The sequence below is a fragment of the Sorex fumeus genome, unplaced genomic scaffold (genome assembly GCF_029834395.1).
Source record: "Sorex fumeus unplaced genomic scaffold, SorFum_2.1 ptg000024l, whole genome shotgun sequence".
Classification (NCBI taxonomy): domain Eukaryota; kingdom Metazoa; phylum Chordata; class Mammalia; order Eulipotyphla; family Soricidae; genus Sorex; species Sorex fumeus.
Window position 1 is genome coordinate 35,488,275 of NW_026606081.1, and position 16,779 is coordinate 35,505,053.

The 16,779-nt window shown below is 39.8% G+C and overlaps 1 protein-coding gene across 1 annotated transcript in view; it reads left to right on the top strand.

Moving 5' to 3' along the window:
• Nucleotides 1-827: 827 nt before the first annotated feature.
• The window catches only part of PALLD (palladin, cytoskeletal associated protein), a 478,687-nt gene continuing 462,735 nt past the window's right edge, over nt 828-16,779 (top strand). The window contains exon 1 of the mRNA XM_056114259.1: nt 828-1,753. Within this exon, the coding sequence (XP_055970234.1) occupies nt 828-1,753 (926 nt within the window). The remainder of the gene's footprint in view (nt 1,754-16,779) is intronic.

Here is a 16,779-nt window from a genome sequence, read left to right on the forward strand (position 1 = left end):
CTACTACTACTAACACTACAGCATACACACACTACTGCTACTATTGTTATTACTGCACACACACACTACAGTGCACACACACATATACTACTACCACTATTACTATTACTACAGCATACACACTACTATACTACTATCGTTATTACAGCACACACACTATTACTACTACAGTACACACTACTATTACTACTACTACTACTACTATTACTACTACTACTACTACCACTGGAACCACTGACACACACATTATCTCAGATGCACATTTTTCTGGGGTGATAAGCACAAATCAACTTGAGGTGTCTTCTTAGATAGGGAAGGGATAAGCGTGCATTCATAAAAGCAAAAAAATGTTTACCTTGGGGCTGGAGAGATAGCACAGCGAGTAGAGCCTTTGCCTTGCACATGGCCAAGCCGGGTTCGATTCCCAGCATCCCATATGGTCCCCTGAGCACCGCCTGGAGTAACTCCTGAGTGCAGAGCCAGGAGTAACCCCTGTGCATCGCCAGGTGTGACCCAAAAAGGAAAAAAAATGTTTACCTTGCCTGGGTGAGATCCTAGCTTCAAGCCCTGGCAACCACAAATAATAATAATAATAATAATAATAATAATATACACAAAAAAAGCAAGAATAACGTGTGTACCCTTCATGTTTCTCCCAGCTTGCAGGTTAGTTATGGTAGATACAGCTCAACAGAGAAATAGGTGGCAGGAATCATCACCCCCGTGCCCACTCTGTCTACCTTGTCTTGCAGACCGTGAAGTGTGCAGGTTCCCAGGGCCCAGCCATCCTGTTGCGAGCGGCCGCAGTGCGAGAAGACCCGTCAGCTATGTCAGAAGCTTCCTCCCACGACTCCTTCTACGACTCCCAGTCGGACATGCAGGAAGCCAGCAAGAGCACGGACTTCTTCCCCCAGCTCTCTGCTTTCCTCAGCCAGGAAGAGATAAACAAGAGTCTTGACCTGGCCCGCCGAGCCATAGTCAACTCAGAGGCTGAAGACGGGGACTCGGAAAAGGAGATCTCGCAGATTCTCAGCCCTTCTCCTGGCAGTCTCTGTGACAATCCCTCGGGCCAGGCGTCCACGCTGGCTGAGCCGGCGTCTGCGGGGACAGAGCGGGACCCCGGTCCCACCCCCGGGCAGCCTCTGCCCAGAGAACAAACGGGGAGCAGCTCCCCTCACCTGTGCAAGAGGAACTCTGCCCTGTCCCCGCTGCTCGCCAGCCCCAGCTACATCCGGAGCCTGCGGAAGGCGGACAAGCACGGTGCCAACGCTGCCCCGGCCAGCGCCAGGCCCGCGCAGGCCTGCCCGGGGAAACCTGGTCCCCAGAGCCAGCTGTGCGACAAGGCGGCCAATTTCATCGAGGAGTTGACATCCATCTTCAGAGAAGCGGCCAAGCCGAGAAATAGAAGCCCCAACGGGGAGTCTTCCTCCCCGGACAGCGGGTACCTGTCTCCCAGAAATCAGCCCTCGGCCCTGAGGAGCGCCTTGGCCAGCCAGAGCCCCACGCAGGAGCAGCAGGACCTGGAAGCCGAGGCCAAGGCGGTGGCTGAGGCCACTCCCTGCTTCCACCAGGCCGAGCAGGCCCCGGCGGGGCCACCAAGCCCCAGTGCATCACTCCCGCAGGCCCAGATGCAGCCCCTGCAGCTCCCATCCGCGCCCCGGTTCATCCAGAAGCTGAGGAGCCAAGAAGTGCAGGAAGGGAGTCAAGTCTACTTGGAATGTCGCGTCACTGGCAGCCCAGCTCCCCGGGTCAGGTAAGCCTTTGGGGGCTTGGCTTTCAGTTTGACTTCACAGGTGGTGGGGAGACCATAGTCCCTCCTCGGGTCCGCCCTCTGGAGCCTGCTGTGGTGTTTTCCAACACCTGCTAGGGATCAGCATTCTGGAACTGCCCATCTGAGTGAGGGAGTGAGCCCAGAACCCAATAGGCTTGGGAGAAGCACATGGCAGCTTTGTCTGTAGGACTCTGGAGTGATACCACTGCCAGGAAATCTTTAAATGTGCTCCCAGTTGGTTCAAGGTACTGTGAAAGCATGTGCATGGCTTGAATTGGAGCCACTCACAATGTGTGGCTAGAAGCAGACGTTTCTGGCAGTTCAGAAAGGAAATATTTGGGTGGATAGTGACCCACCAGAAATGGGCTGAAAGAGTACAAAGGTTATGGCACTTACTTGTCTTGTGGTTTTTGACCCTGGTGGCATCTTCAGCACCACATATGATTTCTCCAAGTGCCCTGGAGGATCCCTGAGCACAGAACTAGGAGTGAGCATCCAGGTGGGATTCCAAAGCCAAGCGAAAAAACAACTTGTAAGACTAACACTTGCTTGAGAGAGTGGGGATTGATGCAGTTTCTATGGATGTTGCGTGTGGAGATGCTTCCTATGGGCCTCCTGATACCCAAGGGAGACAAAGGTGAATGAAAATGCGTAAAAGGGGTACCACAGCTGGAGACTAGGGCCAAGTGATAGCACAGGCGACCCATCGGGAGTAAACAGACTAGAAGTGAACCAAGGTAAGAAAAGGTTTGAGAAACACTGGACTCATACAGGCTAAATTGCATCTACTTCACCCGTCCTTGCTTCCAGATGATGCAATCAAGGGAGTTAGAACTTTTCCAAGAGAGGATTATCCAGAGTGCTACAAAGTCTGTTCCACATGTATAAATTATGACCACTTGCCTATGATTACTACTACTATTGCTACAATAATAATAGTAGTAATAATAATAATAAGTATGCAGATGGTGGGCATCAATAAACACTAATAAACACTGTAAATGCTTCCTCTATAATTGTTGAATTTACACCATCTTTGCAAAAAGTATAATTGGTTTGACCTTGAAGTCAGACTGCATGTTTCCAATTATGACTCCTTATTTGCCAGCTGTGTCTCTTAGGCAAGTTTCTGTGGTTTAGTACTTTATCTAGGAAATGGGGGTTTAATACCTGTCTCATTCTACTTTATGAAAACTAAAGAAATAATATGTGAACAAGCAGAGTCGTGTATCTCAAATTTTCTGAATTTACATTATGGCTTGTTTATTAAATATTTCTCATTTCCTAATTTTGTGCTCCAAATTAAAATAATATTTTGTTATTTCTATATCATACACTAGAACTTCACTTATTTTGGAAGCTCTACATTTATTAATGTTGAGAATCTTTTACTTAAATTGTGTAAATGTAAGAGGCATGTTCTAAATGGTGAAATTTGTGTTTATGATGGTAGACACCATTGGCTAAAGGAGGTACTTTAATTAACAGTGTTTTATAAGCCACAAACTCACTTTTTTTTTGCTAGAATTGGATTCTTAGACAGCCAAATTATTATTACCTCACAAAGATGAAGGGAGCATTAACATTACTCTCCAAAGAAATGTAATTAGGGGCAAGGAATTTTGCACCCCCCCTCCCCCCACCACCACCTTCATTCAATTTTCACCTCCACTTGCTTTTTCTTTTGGGACACTGTTTACAGAACCTGACAGCAGGGGGCAGTATAAAGCTTCTTTATTTAATCAAAGTCGTTCTAAATTCTTCATTTATGAATTTTTTCCATCAAAAAAGTCTTATTGTTTTGCCTACAGTAAAAATAAATTGAATATACGTTTTGTATTCTATTTGGATTTTTAATCAACTATTACTTATTCTTAGAAGCAAAGAATAACTAAGCAAAGAATAAGAATATTCTAAGAATATTTTCTAAGAATAAAATGTTTAGAACAATGTTTTGTGTTATTCCATTTATAAGTTTCAATATGGCTTCACCTCCAAAACTGGGTTGATCCAAATGTATTACCAGGGCAAGTTAGAATACTAGACCTTCACAAAAATGACCAAAAAGTCTATTTAGCAGTAAAGAATTGTTTTAAATGATCATACCATAATTACTTATTAAAGTTCACTTTACCGCTTGGGTAACTTGGAGGTCATCAAATTCATGTTTTATATATTATTTTTACAAGGTTAGGGAATCATTAATTCCCATGGCAGTTGGAATTATTAACTGGTTTGCACTTAACATCTCCCATTTTTGCCAAAGCCCATGATTAATTCTCATTAGTCATTACAAATTGTAATTCTTTAATGAGAATGCTCCATTGTTTAAAGTTAGCTGGTCATTTTATTATTCCTTGGAGTTTGTTTTGTTTGGGGGCTTTTACTATGGTTTGAGGGTAAGAGTATAAACATGTATTGGATTTTCTCAATTTCCATTCCAAAAATCTTGATTTTGTCTGCTGTACAGTTGTAAGTGAACTCGATTCCTACAAACATTGAGCGCCTTTTTCCACATGGGACACAGGAAATATCTTTGAAGAAACCTTTTAAGAAACTCTGTTTTATTAAAGAACTGTGATTTACAAAGCTATTGATAGTTGAGGTTTAGAAAAATGCTTGGCCACCAATCCCACCACTACTGTCATCTTCCCTCCTCCAGTATTCTCATCCCCACCCCCCACCCCCAGTCTGCCCTTTTGACAGGCACATTTTAAAGTTTGGTTGTTGTTATTTGGGTCTTATGTTCTCAGTGATGTTGACTCTGTGGTTTGAATATATAGCTATGCCACAGGGGTCAAGGGCCTCTGGTATATCCATAACGTGGGGGGCATAGCAGAGACAGAAGAGACAGAAACTGTTTAATAGAATTCCCAGTCTCAGGAGATGGCTCAAAGGGCTGGAATTAATTCATGTTTTGCTGGTCGTTCCGTTGAGAGCAAATGGGGTGTCAGGAACGAGGCTGTTTCTCATAAACATTGTCTTCGTAAGATTCAGCTGTAGTCCTACCTTTCCACACTCACGGTCAAAGTTGGCCAGCATTTGTGCCGCTCGACGATCAAGAATCAGAGATGCTGTCTCATTTGCCAAGGTGTCAAAAATAAGATGGGCTGGTCACGTAATGAGATTTAAAGACAACAGCTGGACTAGAGCTGTTACCGACTGGATTCCACGGGATGTCAAAAGACCGCGTGGCCGCCCACCTACCAGATGGTCAGACTTCTTCGTCAAGATCATGAACGATCGGTTTGAGGCTCTTCATGTTCCCGGAGCGAACAGATGCCATTGGGCTACACTGCACGCGACAGGGACAAATGGAGACGTTACTGGCACCCGCTCGAGCAAATCGCCGACTAACGGGAAGTTAAGTGATTAAGTGATTAAGCACCCTCAATGTTTCCAATTCATTTATAGTGCAAGACTTTGAACATCATCAAAAGCTGAGAAAAAGATTGTGATGTTGGAGAGTGGCATTGAGTTTCAGTGCCCTAATGATCACCTGATCACAAAGGGCAAATAACCAATACTATACAGAATTTTTTACTTTCAGTTCAACATCAATAAATTGCAAGAGATAGTCAATACTTTATCATGACATGGATTTTTATTAGATGATTTTTCCTCACTGTAGATTAATATTTAAGAAAGGTTAGGAGAAATGATATTTGGGCATAAAATGTCTTCAACTTTTGATATTTTTAATTTCTGATAGATTTATTGGGATATAAGCATCAGAAGTTCAGGAAAATATGTACATGCTTCAAATCACCATATTTTATGCATAAAATTTACCCAATATAGTGTCACATATCAATTTTAATAAAATAGAGGAAAAAAGAAAAAAAATGGGTAAATAGCAACATATATTCATACAATAGGAATTATACTTTTATGAATTAGAATTTCTGGAGCTCACAAATTCAGGAGAGTTTCAAAAGTACATACAAATTTTTGAATTAATTAATCATTATAGTATTAAAAATTGCAAAACAATGATATTTTAGGCTTAAGAGTACAGTAAAAGTATAGATAGATGCATGCGAATGATAAATACTATATTCCAGGCAGCACTGAAGATTCAGTAGAGTGAATGGTAAGAGGTACACAAGGACTTACATTTTGAAATGTTTTGCAATATTTGCAATGTTTATGTTTGTCTCTTTACACAGGTGTTAGAGATACAGGTGTAAACTATGTTATTGTTAGCCTTAGTATTGAACAATATTGACCTTTTGTTTTACTCTTCTCTCCCAGTTATATAAGAAGTGTAAACTATATAGGCATTCTCTTGAGTAAAGGTCAATCAATTCTCTAAGATACATATATAGAGAGACATATATAAATATTAATATACATATATGTAGTTAATATATATGTAGATATTAATACAGGCTTAAAACAAAAATATTCTGGTTTTGAAGTACCTTTCAAAGTGTATTATTTATACTCAGTCTTGTGCCAAAGACCTCTTATGGTATACTTTATCCTGTTAATTGACTGCAGAATGTACTGTTCGTATTATATATAGATAGATAGATAGATAGATACATATATCACATACATATATATATACATATATCACATATCACATTTCTCATCTATACACAAATGCATTGTACCTTTTAGAAGCAGTGAAAGTCTAAAATTAACAAGGGTTGCTTATCAAAGTTTCATAAATCCAATTACCTCCTTCAACCATAGTATTTAAAGATAAGAACAAGCCAAATAGGGCAGAAGCCATAAGAAAGCAATGCCTCTCTTAATCCTACTTTCCCATTCTCTAATCATTTCCTTTAACTCATTTGGAATCCCTTTTCCTCTCTACTTTCTTATTACTTTTAAAAATTATGTTCTGTTCAGTTTTATAGAGGACAGTAAACTTTCCTTAAGATATCAAAATCCCATGAACTAGAAACCAAAAGACATTAAACACAATAGTGACACCTTTATTTTCACTGAAGCAAAGATATTGCCTTATCTCTAATTCTTCCACATTGATGACTTCTTCTAGATAATAAATCAAAGGGTTATGACCTATCAGACTATTCTGTCCTCTTCCCTATCAAGCTCATTCTTTCTCAGTCCCTGTTCCCATCCACTATCTACTGACTAGTAATTCTCACTTTAAAATTAGAGGACTACTCCAACTGCTAAAATATTATCATTCATGAGAGAAATGAATATTTTTCTATAGATCAGTGAGTAGACTTCAATAACTATGACTAAACCCAGGAAATATTATGCTGTTTTATAGAGCTGTTTAATGATTTGAACATACAGAGTGATTGGTCCTATTACATCTCCTGGTCAACCCATGACAGATGCCAAGATATAACATTCTTCTGTTATACGATAATCCTGCTTGTATTGATACCCACAGTGAGTCAAGAAACAAGCTTGATATCCAAGAAAAATGTAGAGTATTACTTTACTCATAAATTTTCATTGATATTGTCATTTGTATCTAGCCATAAAGTAGCAGTTGCCATCACACACAACATCTAAAGAAGTAATTCTGTCATTTCAACTAACATCTTGCTCAATGAACAGTTTCTGGATTTAACAAGAAAACAAATCAGTGAAAAAAATATCAATGTGATCTTTCCTAAGTAACAAAAATAGTCATATATTATCCTCACAGAATTCAAAATAAGTTTGTGCCAAAATTTTATGCACATATAGACAGGGCTGGAGCAATAGCACAGAGGGTAGGACGTTTGCCTTGCATGTGGCCGATCCAGGTTCGATTCCTCCACCCCTCTCGGAGAGCCCAGCAAACTACTGAGAGTATCTTGCCTGCACGGCAAAGCCTGGCAAACTCCCCATGACATATTTGATATACCAAAAACAGTAACAACAAGTTCTCACAATTTGTTGTGAGACATTACTGGTGCCCGTGTTTGAGCAAATTGAACAAAGGGAGGACAGTGCTACAGTGCTACAGACTTGTGGAAGAAGCAGTAGAGGCAATTAATGTTTGGCAGTAAGGATTCTTGGGTGTAAATGAAGGCTTTCTCACACATCAGTTATTAATGTTTCTGTGCCTCAGTTTCCGTGCTGGTGAAATGTGAAATAAAAGCACCTACTTCAAGGGTTATACAATTAAGACACTTAACATAGGGGAAGTTTACAACTGTGCCAAACTCAGTGTAATATCTTAAGGTATCTTGCCCACATGGCAAAGCCTGGCAAGATACTCGTGACGTATTCGATATGCCAAACACATTAACAAGTCTCACAATGTTACTGGGCCTGCTCAAGCAAATCGATGAACAATGGGAGGACAGTGACAGTGATTTTTACATTTGGTATCATAGGTACTCCAAAGTTGTCCACCTCTCCTTTACTTTTGTTGCTTACTATCACTGGTTTGGCATACATTTCCCTTTGTCCTACATTCTCATCTATGTTTTCATCTATTTTCTTTCTTTAAATGTCTCCATACTACAGTCCTCCTTTTTACTGCTAAGTAGTCACAATGGTATAAAGCTTGTACACATGAAATAATGCAAAATTAAACATTAAACAAATGGTTTAAGAAGCGAATTCATGTACCCATGATTCCATTTGCACAGTGAATCCTAGTTTTGTGTCTAAAGTCAGAATGATCCCCAAGCTGCCATGAAGGAGTGAGGTATGACCTTGTCATTTTCTAGAGGCTTTTACCTTACTTGGCCTTCTGTTCCTCAAGCTGCAGGGAACAGGATCAAAGCAAGGAAAAGTGATTTCTTCCAATTTCTGCTGTTCCCTCCTACAACTAATTATCTCCCCATCCTCTCTTTCACAAACTCAGAACTGTGAAGGTCAGCCTTACCGTGGATTATTGTCAACTTGGAAAACCTTCCAAAAATCAAATCCCTTTGACCATTGTTTACTTACTGCTTTTCAAATTGTTCAGCCATTTCCCTGAGTTTGCTTCATGGCTTTTTGCTAAATATTTGCTAAGCCAATTGAAAATGAGTCCCCAACCCTTTGGCCACTCCCTGTTTTTGTATTCCAATAATTTTAGCAGGAAGAAAACTCTAAAAATAATTTGAGTAACAAATGCAGGCTTTTCCCCCAGTTAGATAAAATAACTTTGATTTTGTATTTTCTTCCTGTACTATACCATACACCAGGTTCCTCAAAAGGAAAAAAATGTGCTTTGGGGAAATTTAATTCTTTTTTACTTAAAGAACTATGAAAAAATTGGGAAGTATTTGACTCTGAAGTTTCCATATTTTCAGTCAAAACTCCACAGGCTCAAATCTTTTCTATGGAGTTGTTTCAAGTACTTCATATTTTTTCATTTGCCTTTGGGCAATGCTGCATCACGGATCACCGAATCTCTTTAGGTATAATTGAATCTCTTTAGGTATAATTATAGCAGTTGAAGTACTCCACTTAGACATGGCATTCTTTTACTGGTTAGAAGGATTTACTTTGTAAATAAAACTGTATCAAATACAATTATAAATTTGAAACGTGATACTGCGATGACCAAGATGCAAAAATTTTCTGTTTGATGTGAAGCAATGGAAATGATTCTTTCCTATTTAATTTTTATTCCTTTGAGCCAAAATACAGTGTCACAGTTAATCTCTCCTGGAATAGGAGTAAATAACTAGTCACCTGAAAAATGATTGAGAAATCCAGTCAAAAGTTTTTCCTGGCAGAAAAAAAAAAGCAAATTATAAGTGGAAGCTAATTCTTTTCCTTTGTTTTAAAGTTCAAATAGTGAAGTCTGGTTCCATAGAAAGGAACAGTAAATTAGACAACAGAATAAGTTTCAAATCACTGATTACCTAATCCATATGTGGGCCAGAAAGCAAATAAAATGCACTCGAGAACGGGATACATTTTCCTAAGGTGACAGTATTTAGCTTTAATTTCTGGAACTGAAGCAGTGTTTTCTAATGGAAAAACAGAAAAACAGGTCAGGGTAAATACAATTCCAAGTAACATGAAAAAATCTTAAAAACAAAAAAAAACAGGATAAGAGAAAGAGGAGGAGGGTAGAAGAAGAAAAAGGTGGAGGGGGAAGAAGAGAAAGGAAGGGAGGAAGGGAGGGAAAATTAACATTTGAAGATAATGGAGCCTTCCTTTATAAATTAGCAAGAGATAGTATAGTGAGTAAAGCACTTTGTTGCACATGGCTGACCTGGGTTCGAGTTACAGCATCTCATATGGTTCTCTAAGCAAAACCAGAAGTGAACCTGGGCACAAAGCCAGGAGTAACCCCTGAACAGAACTGGGTGCGATCCCAATACAAACAAACAAAAAATAGCAAGTTGCCATCGTTTCCCTCGTGATAGGGAGAGATGAACTATTACTAGTCAACACGTATTGAGGAATTCGTATGTTCAGAGATACTATTAAGAGTTTTTCATATATAAACTCACTATTCCTGTAAGACATAGATTACCACATTCTTGGATTGTTAAATATATTTTATAATATTGTAACATCTCAGTAATTAGAAAGCATATTGCAGTAGAGGATATTTTGCCAGAGAATATATTTATAGTCACTGTAAAGCCATAGTAATGATGTGGTTGTCATTGCCTCTGCAACTGGGGTTGGTCAAGATTGTTCTGTAACTTTTACTGAAATTTTTGTCTTGCTGTTTATTTTTCTTTCTTAATGGTTCACAAAATAAGTGTATACTATAGTGCAAGACAACTTAGACTCTGAGAATTATAATATTATTATCTCTAGTTTGCAAACAAGAAACCAAGATATTAATAGGTTAGAAACATTGACTGTTTTTCAGGGTCTATAATTTTTACCACTATATCTTAGTGCCAAACAAAGCAGAGTGGGGTACAGTCCTTCTTATGGAACAGTTCCCCACCAGACTTAGGGGGTGAACCCTCACTTACTCTTAGAAACAGTAACCAGTAGACTTCCTTTGATTCTTTCTTCCTTTGGTTCTTTCTTAAGAAAGAATCAAAGCTATGAATGTCATCTGTCCTTTTCCCTAATGTTAAGACCACTTATAAAAGAATCATGATCAATAATTGGCTGGTCCTCAAGAGAAATCATGCAACTCTGTCCACTCCCAAATTACAGCTTCTAGGGTAGGAATAACCTTCAGTGAAATCTGTGAGACCATGGGCTATTATTTCCACTCTCAGAGACACTGAGTCTTGAATCTTTGCTCATCAACAGAAATGTAATGCCAAACAGTGCATGGCAGATGTGATTTATTACCTCGTGTGGTACTGTGCAATTATTACATTTAGTGGTCAGAATTTTAATTAAGGATGCATTGGCATCCAGTACATGCAATTATCCCATGTTCCAAAAACAAGGACAAATAGTCATGGAGAACCAGCCCCAACAATGTCAACAGCATTTTAGTTCCAATGATTCCTGATAGAGCTTTTCTACAAAAGACCATTGTCAAAGGCAATACAATAACATATTTTTTTACAGGAAAAACTGTTTTCACTTTAAGTTAGGCAGCTATTAAATAGGAAGTAGCAATACTGAAGACCACATGCTCACTTCTGGACAACACATAGGATGGATGGCATTGCAGCATTACAAGTCAATGTACCCCTCAAAAATAACAAGTTCTTAGCCCAGTTCTTCTCCCTTCTGAAATCCAACATGCCATCTCGTCGGTAAAGAAACAAAGAGCACCTGGCCCAGAGAAGATCACACCTGAACACCTGAAGAACTTACCATCAGTACTCATCAATACATTGGCTCGGCTCTTCACACACTACCTGTCTGAATGCAAGGTTCCATCCCAATGGAAAACCAGCAGGACTGTACAAGAAAGGAGACATCCACGACTTTGGCAACTATCGCCCAATCTGCCTATTGTCTGTCATCTACAAACTATTCACTCGAGTCATCCTGAATAGGATTAGCAGAACACTAGATGAAGGACAACCATGTGAACAAGCTGGATTCCGAAAAGGATTCAGTACCATTGACCATATCCACACGATTACTAAGCTCATTGAGGTTTCTCGGGAGTTCAAGATGCCGCTCTGTCTAACGTTCATTGATTTAAAGAAGGCCTTTGATTCTGTTGAGATGGAAGCGGTCATGAAAGCCCTAGCCAATCAGGGCGTACAAACTCAATACATCGGGATCCTTCGTGAGCTCTATTGCGGATTCACTACCAAGATCTCACCATTCTACAAAGAAGTAATCATCCATATCAAGAGAGGGGTTCGGCAGGGTGATACCATTTCACCAAAACTCTTCAGTGCCACCCTTGAGAACATCATGCAACGACTGGAATGGGAAAGCATGGGAGTGAAGATAGATGGTCGGCAACTACGCCACCTCCGCTTTGCTGATTACATCATTCTAATAACACCAAACATCAGCCAAGCAGCACAAATGCTGAACGACTTTGACCGTGAATGTGGAAAGGTCGAACTACAGCTGAATCTTACGAAGACAATGTTTATGAGAAACAGCCTTGTTCCTGACGCTCCATTCGCTCTCAACGGAACCACCATCTCCGAATGCAACAGTTATATATACCTAGGTCGAGAAATCAACATGATGAATGACCTGGCACCTGAGTTGCGCAGGAGGAAGAGAGCGGCTTGGAATGCCTTCAAGAGCATTGAAGAAATAACTAAAAGGACAAAGAACCTCCAGCTACGAGCACATCTCTTTGATTCCACTGTTCTTCCTGCATTAACATATGCCTCAGAGACCTGGACCCTATGAAAACGGGATGAGAACGCTATTCGGGTATCTCAAAGAGGAATCGAAAGAACTATGCTTGGAATATCACGATTCACTCAAATGAGAGATAGAATCCGGAGTTCTGATCTTCATCAACGCTCAAGAATCAGGGACGCTGTCTCATTTGCCAAGACATCAAAAATCAGATGGGCTGGACATGTAATGAGGTTTACAGACAACCGCTGGACTAGAGCCATTACTGATTGGATTCCACCGGACATCAAAAGATCACATGGACGCCCACCTACAAGATGGTCAGACTTCTTCGTCAAGACCCTAAATGATCGGTTTGAGGCTCTGCATGTTCCTAAAACGAACAGATACCATTGGGCTACGCTAGCACGCAACCAGGATGAATGGAGACGTTACTGGCACCCGCTCGAATAAATCGATGAATAACGGGGATTAAGTGATTAAGTGATTAAGTGATCTTAGCCCAGTGTAGAATTCACCAAGATCCCTGTGGTGTGTTTGTGTTTGTGTGTGTGTGTGTGTGTGTGTGAGAGAGAGAGAGAGAGAGAGAAAGAAAGAATGTGTGTGTATGTGTGTGTGGTGGGGGATGGGAATCGGGGGTTGTGGGGCGCAGTTCTGAGGTCTCCAGGGAACATGATCTTACCTGAGATTTGGTTTTATTTCATTTTCTGGAATAGTGTACATCCCAGTTGTACACATGCAGCTTTACAAATCTCTTGATCATCCCATTTCTGTCATAACTCATAAGTCATAGTTTTTAATATTTGAGGGAAAAGATAATTGGAGGAACTTGGAACAAGTTCTTGAGGTACCTCATTTGTTTCACTATTCCTTATGGAACATGCCATGTTCTCAGTGATGCCATCATTGTTGATCTAAGAACGGTTGTTCCACAGAAACAACCAACAGAAGCACTCTACTGAGAGAGTTGATGGATTTGGTTTATATTTATTTCCAATTCCTAACAGGCTGATGCAGGTAGGTAGAGTGATGAATCCATTAAGAGGGGTGTCCAACTATTCCAAATCAAAGAAAGTTTATTACCATCATATAATATATACCTGTTATAGCCATGTACCAATTAAAGACATTCATATTTACCTAGTCCCTTTTATCTATAAATCTTAACATCTTCATACTTATTTACCCAATGACTAAGTAGAATTGTTTTGACTCTCTAGAATGGTAAGGTGTGTCTTCTAAACACCTCTCAGCAGCCCATTGCCTTCCTGCAGAGAGCTTGACCTCCACCTCAGGAACTCACAGATCCATACTGTCTGAGAATATGAGACTAACCTAAGCTACCCACAGTTCAAAAGGCACTCTGTGCTCTCAGTAGTTTCTTGGTTCCTTGGGTCCTTGGAGTCTTCCCTAGGTTCTTCATCAGAGACTGTTTCCATCTTGGTTGTTTTCTGGCTTTCATATTTTGACAAATCATTAAAAGATCAATTGCAACCCAAACCCAACTTTCATTTGCTCTGGTTGAAATGTTCAATTTTCTAACATCCATGGAATTAGAATGAATTATTATCCAAACTGAAAGACATGTGATCTTCATCTTCTCTGTCTTTTATATCCACATTTAAAGGTCTATCCCAATTCACTCATCACACTAAATGCTATCTCTTTGTCCTGCTGCCTCACTTTTATCTGAGAAACCAACTCACCCCTCAAGTGGATTTATAAAACAGGACTTAATTTGCCTTTTAGTCTTACGACATAAATGTCATACCTATACTAAACACCTTTCCTTAATACCATGGAAAGTGGGTGACAAGAATTAGAAGTTACCCAAGGCTCTTGGCCCGTAGAATGTTTTCTCAAACTCTGGCCTACACGTTGAGATTTATTCAAACAAAACAGTAAGACACTTACTATGGGATTTTATATTATCAGATATGCACACAGCTTGAAGTCAGTGGTTGAAGGTTACAGTGAAGCAAATGAAGTCTTAAGAAAGGGGATCAGAGAACAGCAAGGAGAAGGATTAGAAGCAGATGGCATCAGAAACTGTTGCAGCAAAGCAATGAGAAAAAGCAGAGCTGGAAATAGGTGCTAGAGACCATCATGACATCTGCAGAGCAAATATTTCCAGGTCCAATATCCAGGGAAAATAAACTAATACGTAAGAGTCTCAGTTTGCTAATCCGGTGTGTCATTTGTGCCAGTGTTGATGAACAAGTCATTTTGCTCACAATTCTTAAAGCCGCCCTGAAGTTGTAAGGACCGTTACCAAAAGATGGAATGGGTTATCTCTTATGACTTAGTAAATAAGTTCAAGAAGGAAAGAGGAGAATGACTCCTTCAGCTTTCCTATGCTTTCACAAAACCATTTCCAGTGGGTCAGAGATAAAACTTGCAAAGGTTCCTTTGGTCAAATTGAGTCATGGCATAATATTAGGTTTATGAAAAAACAAGTACTTAAATATGAATTTCTACTGGGGTTCTCTTGTCACAGTTGTCCTCACTATGCTTTTTCCATATAGTTCCCAGAAGCCCTGATAGTTTCTTTCCACTTTTCTCCACTATGCTCTGCCCTGGAAAGTTACTGTGGGTGGATGATCACAGATTCTCCAGGCTCTTACTGAGTTATCCCATGGGAATGCTAGCTGGTCAAAGGAATGCAGTTACAGTCCTCGAGAACTGGTTCCCTGAGCTTTTTCTCCATGGGTTTGTGCTGGATCCCTCCTTCAAAAGAGAGTTTTCAGTCACCAAGATGGCTCGCTTCTTAAATCATCAGGAGAAGACAGAGACCATGTAACCATCTACTTACCATACCATGGTGATTACTCTGCCCAAGATTTCCTTATACCTGGCAGCACCTTTTAATTCAGTCTTCCTGTGCTAACTGAGCTGTAGTATATCTTCTCTTCTTACTGGGACTAAATGAATAAAATCTTTCTTGCTTGTGGTTGTTCGTGACTTTCTGAGATGATCCATAACTTCTACAATCCAGACAAAGTGTCCTGATCAATTCCTGCAGTCATTTATCCTAAAGATATGATGTTAATTTTAGATTACTCATGGGAAAGTACAGGTTCAGGACTATTTTACCAGATTTCTGCTTCCTTTTACTTCTAGTTGTTTGGTTTTTGTTTTTTAAGTAAACCTCAACTCCAATTTTATATCATGGTAATTAACAGAATCACATTGATATGAAGGAGGTACAAAAATATATTTTATATCATCAGTGGGATTTTCTTATTTCTACACCTCGTCAATAAGAAAGATAATCATTAACACAGAGTTGATCATTGTGTGTTCGGCCTTTTTCTATATGTGTTCTCTCATCCAGTCCTGGCAAATCTCTGTAGGGAGGGGAGGCTTTAGTATTGCCATGTTTCCATTTTATATTTGAAGATCTCAAGACTTAAAGACATGAGTAAGGCCATACCCTTGTTTGGTGGTATAATTGGGGCATTATTAAATAGTAATATTGACTAAACTTCCTAATCACTGGTTTAGGTATTTTGTTTACTTACTTGGAGCATAATAAACTGCACCAAAACTTAGTGACTTACTAATCTATTTGAAATCTAGTTACTACAAGTGCCATTGTTAGATATTTTTTTAGCTTCTGTAATACTGGACTGAGGAAATTCTAACAGGATTGTGGGACACAAGATATCAGAATGAGAGTGGGAGGAGGTGGTACAACTAGCTTGGAATATCGGAAGGATCTGGCTTAATGATAAGGAGGAACTGTTTCTTCTCCAAATTGGAAGCCCCATTAAGAATTAGAATTGGGGGACTGGAGATTGCTTGTGGGTCACCCCTGTTGATGCCTAACACCAGTGGTTCCCCAAGCATCACTGGGTGCAGCCCTGTAGGCCTGAACACTACCAGATATGTATGGCCCAAATAATCTCCATCATTAAGGGCCAGAGCAGCATCACATCCTCAGACCCTTGCGTTGAACTCCCAGGCTCATCTTGACTCCCTTCTTCAATCAAGTAACCTGTGACAAAGTACCAGTGTAAGTGTGGGAGCTAGAGGAGGAAATAGGGTAAGGGAAGAGTTAATTCATGGCCTCAGACTTTGCATTGGACCACCATGTTGCAGACAGAAAATCCATAGCTAGCTCTCCCAGACCTCTTCACCAAAAAAGCAAAGAAATTGGTAGTGTTTGAATTGTATATGGTCTGTTAACTCTGATAGTAACAATTTAATATAAAAATTCTTGAAGACAATTATTTACTTCGACAAATACCTATGATGCATTTCAATTAGAGGTTCTCTCCGGAGGTCTCAGGAAACAGTAAAGACAATTATCACATCAAATCAAGCAGGTGCAATATCCAATGAAATAATTTTGTTCAAAATCATTGATTATTTTG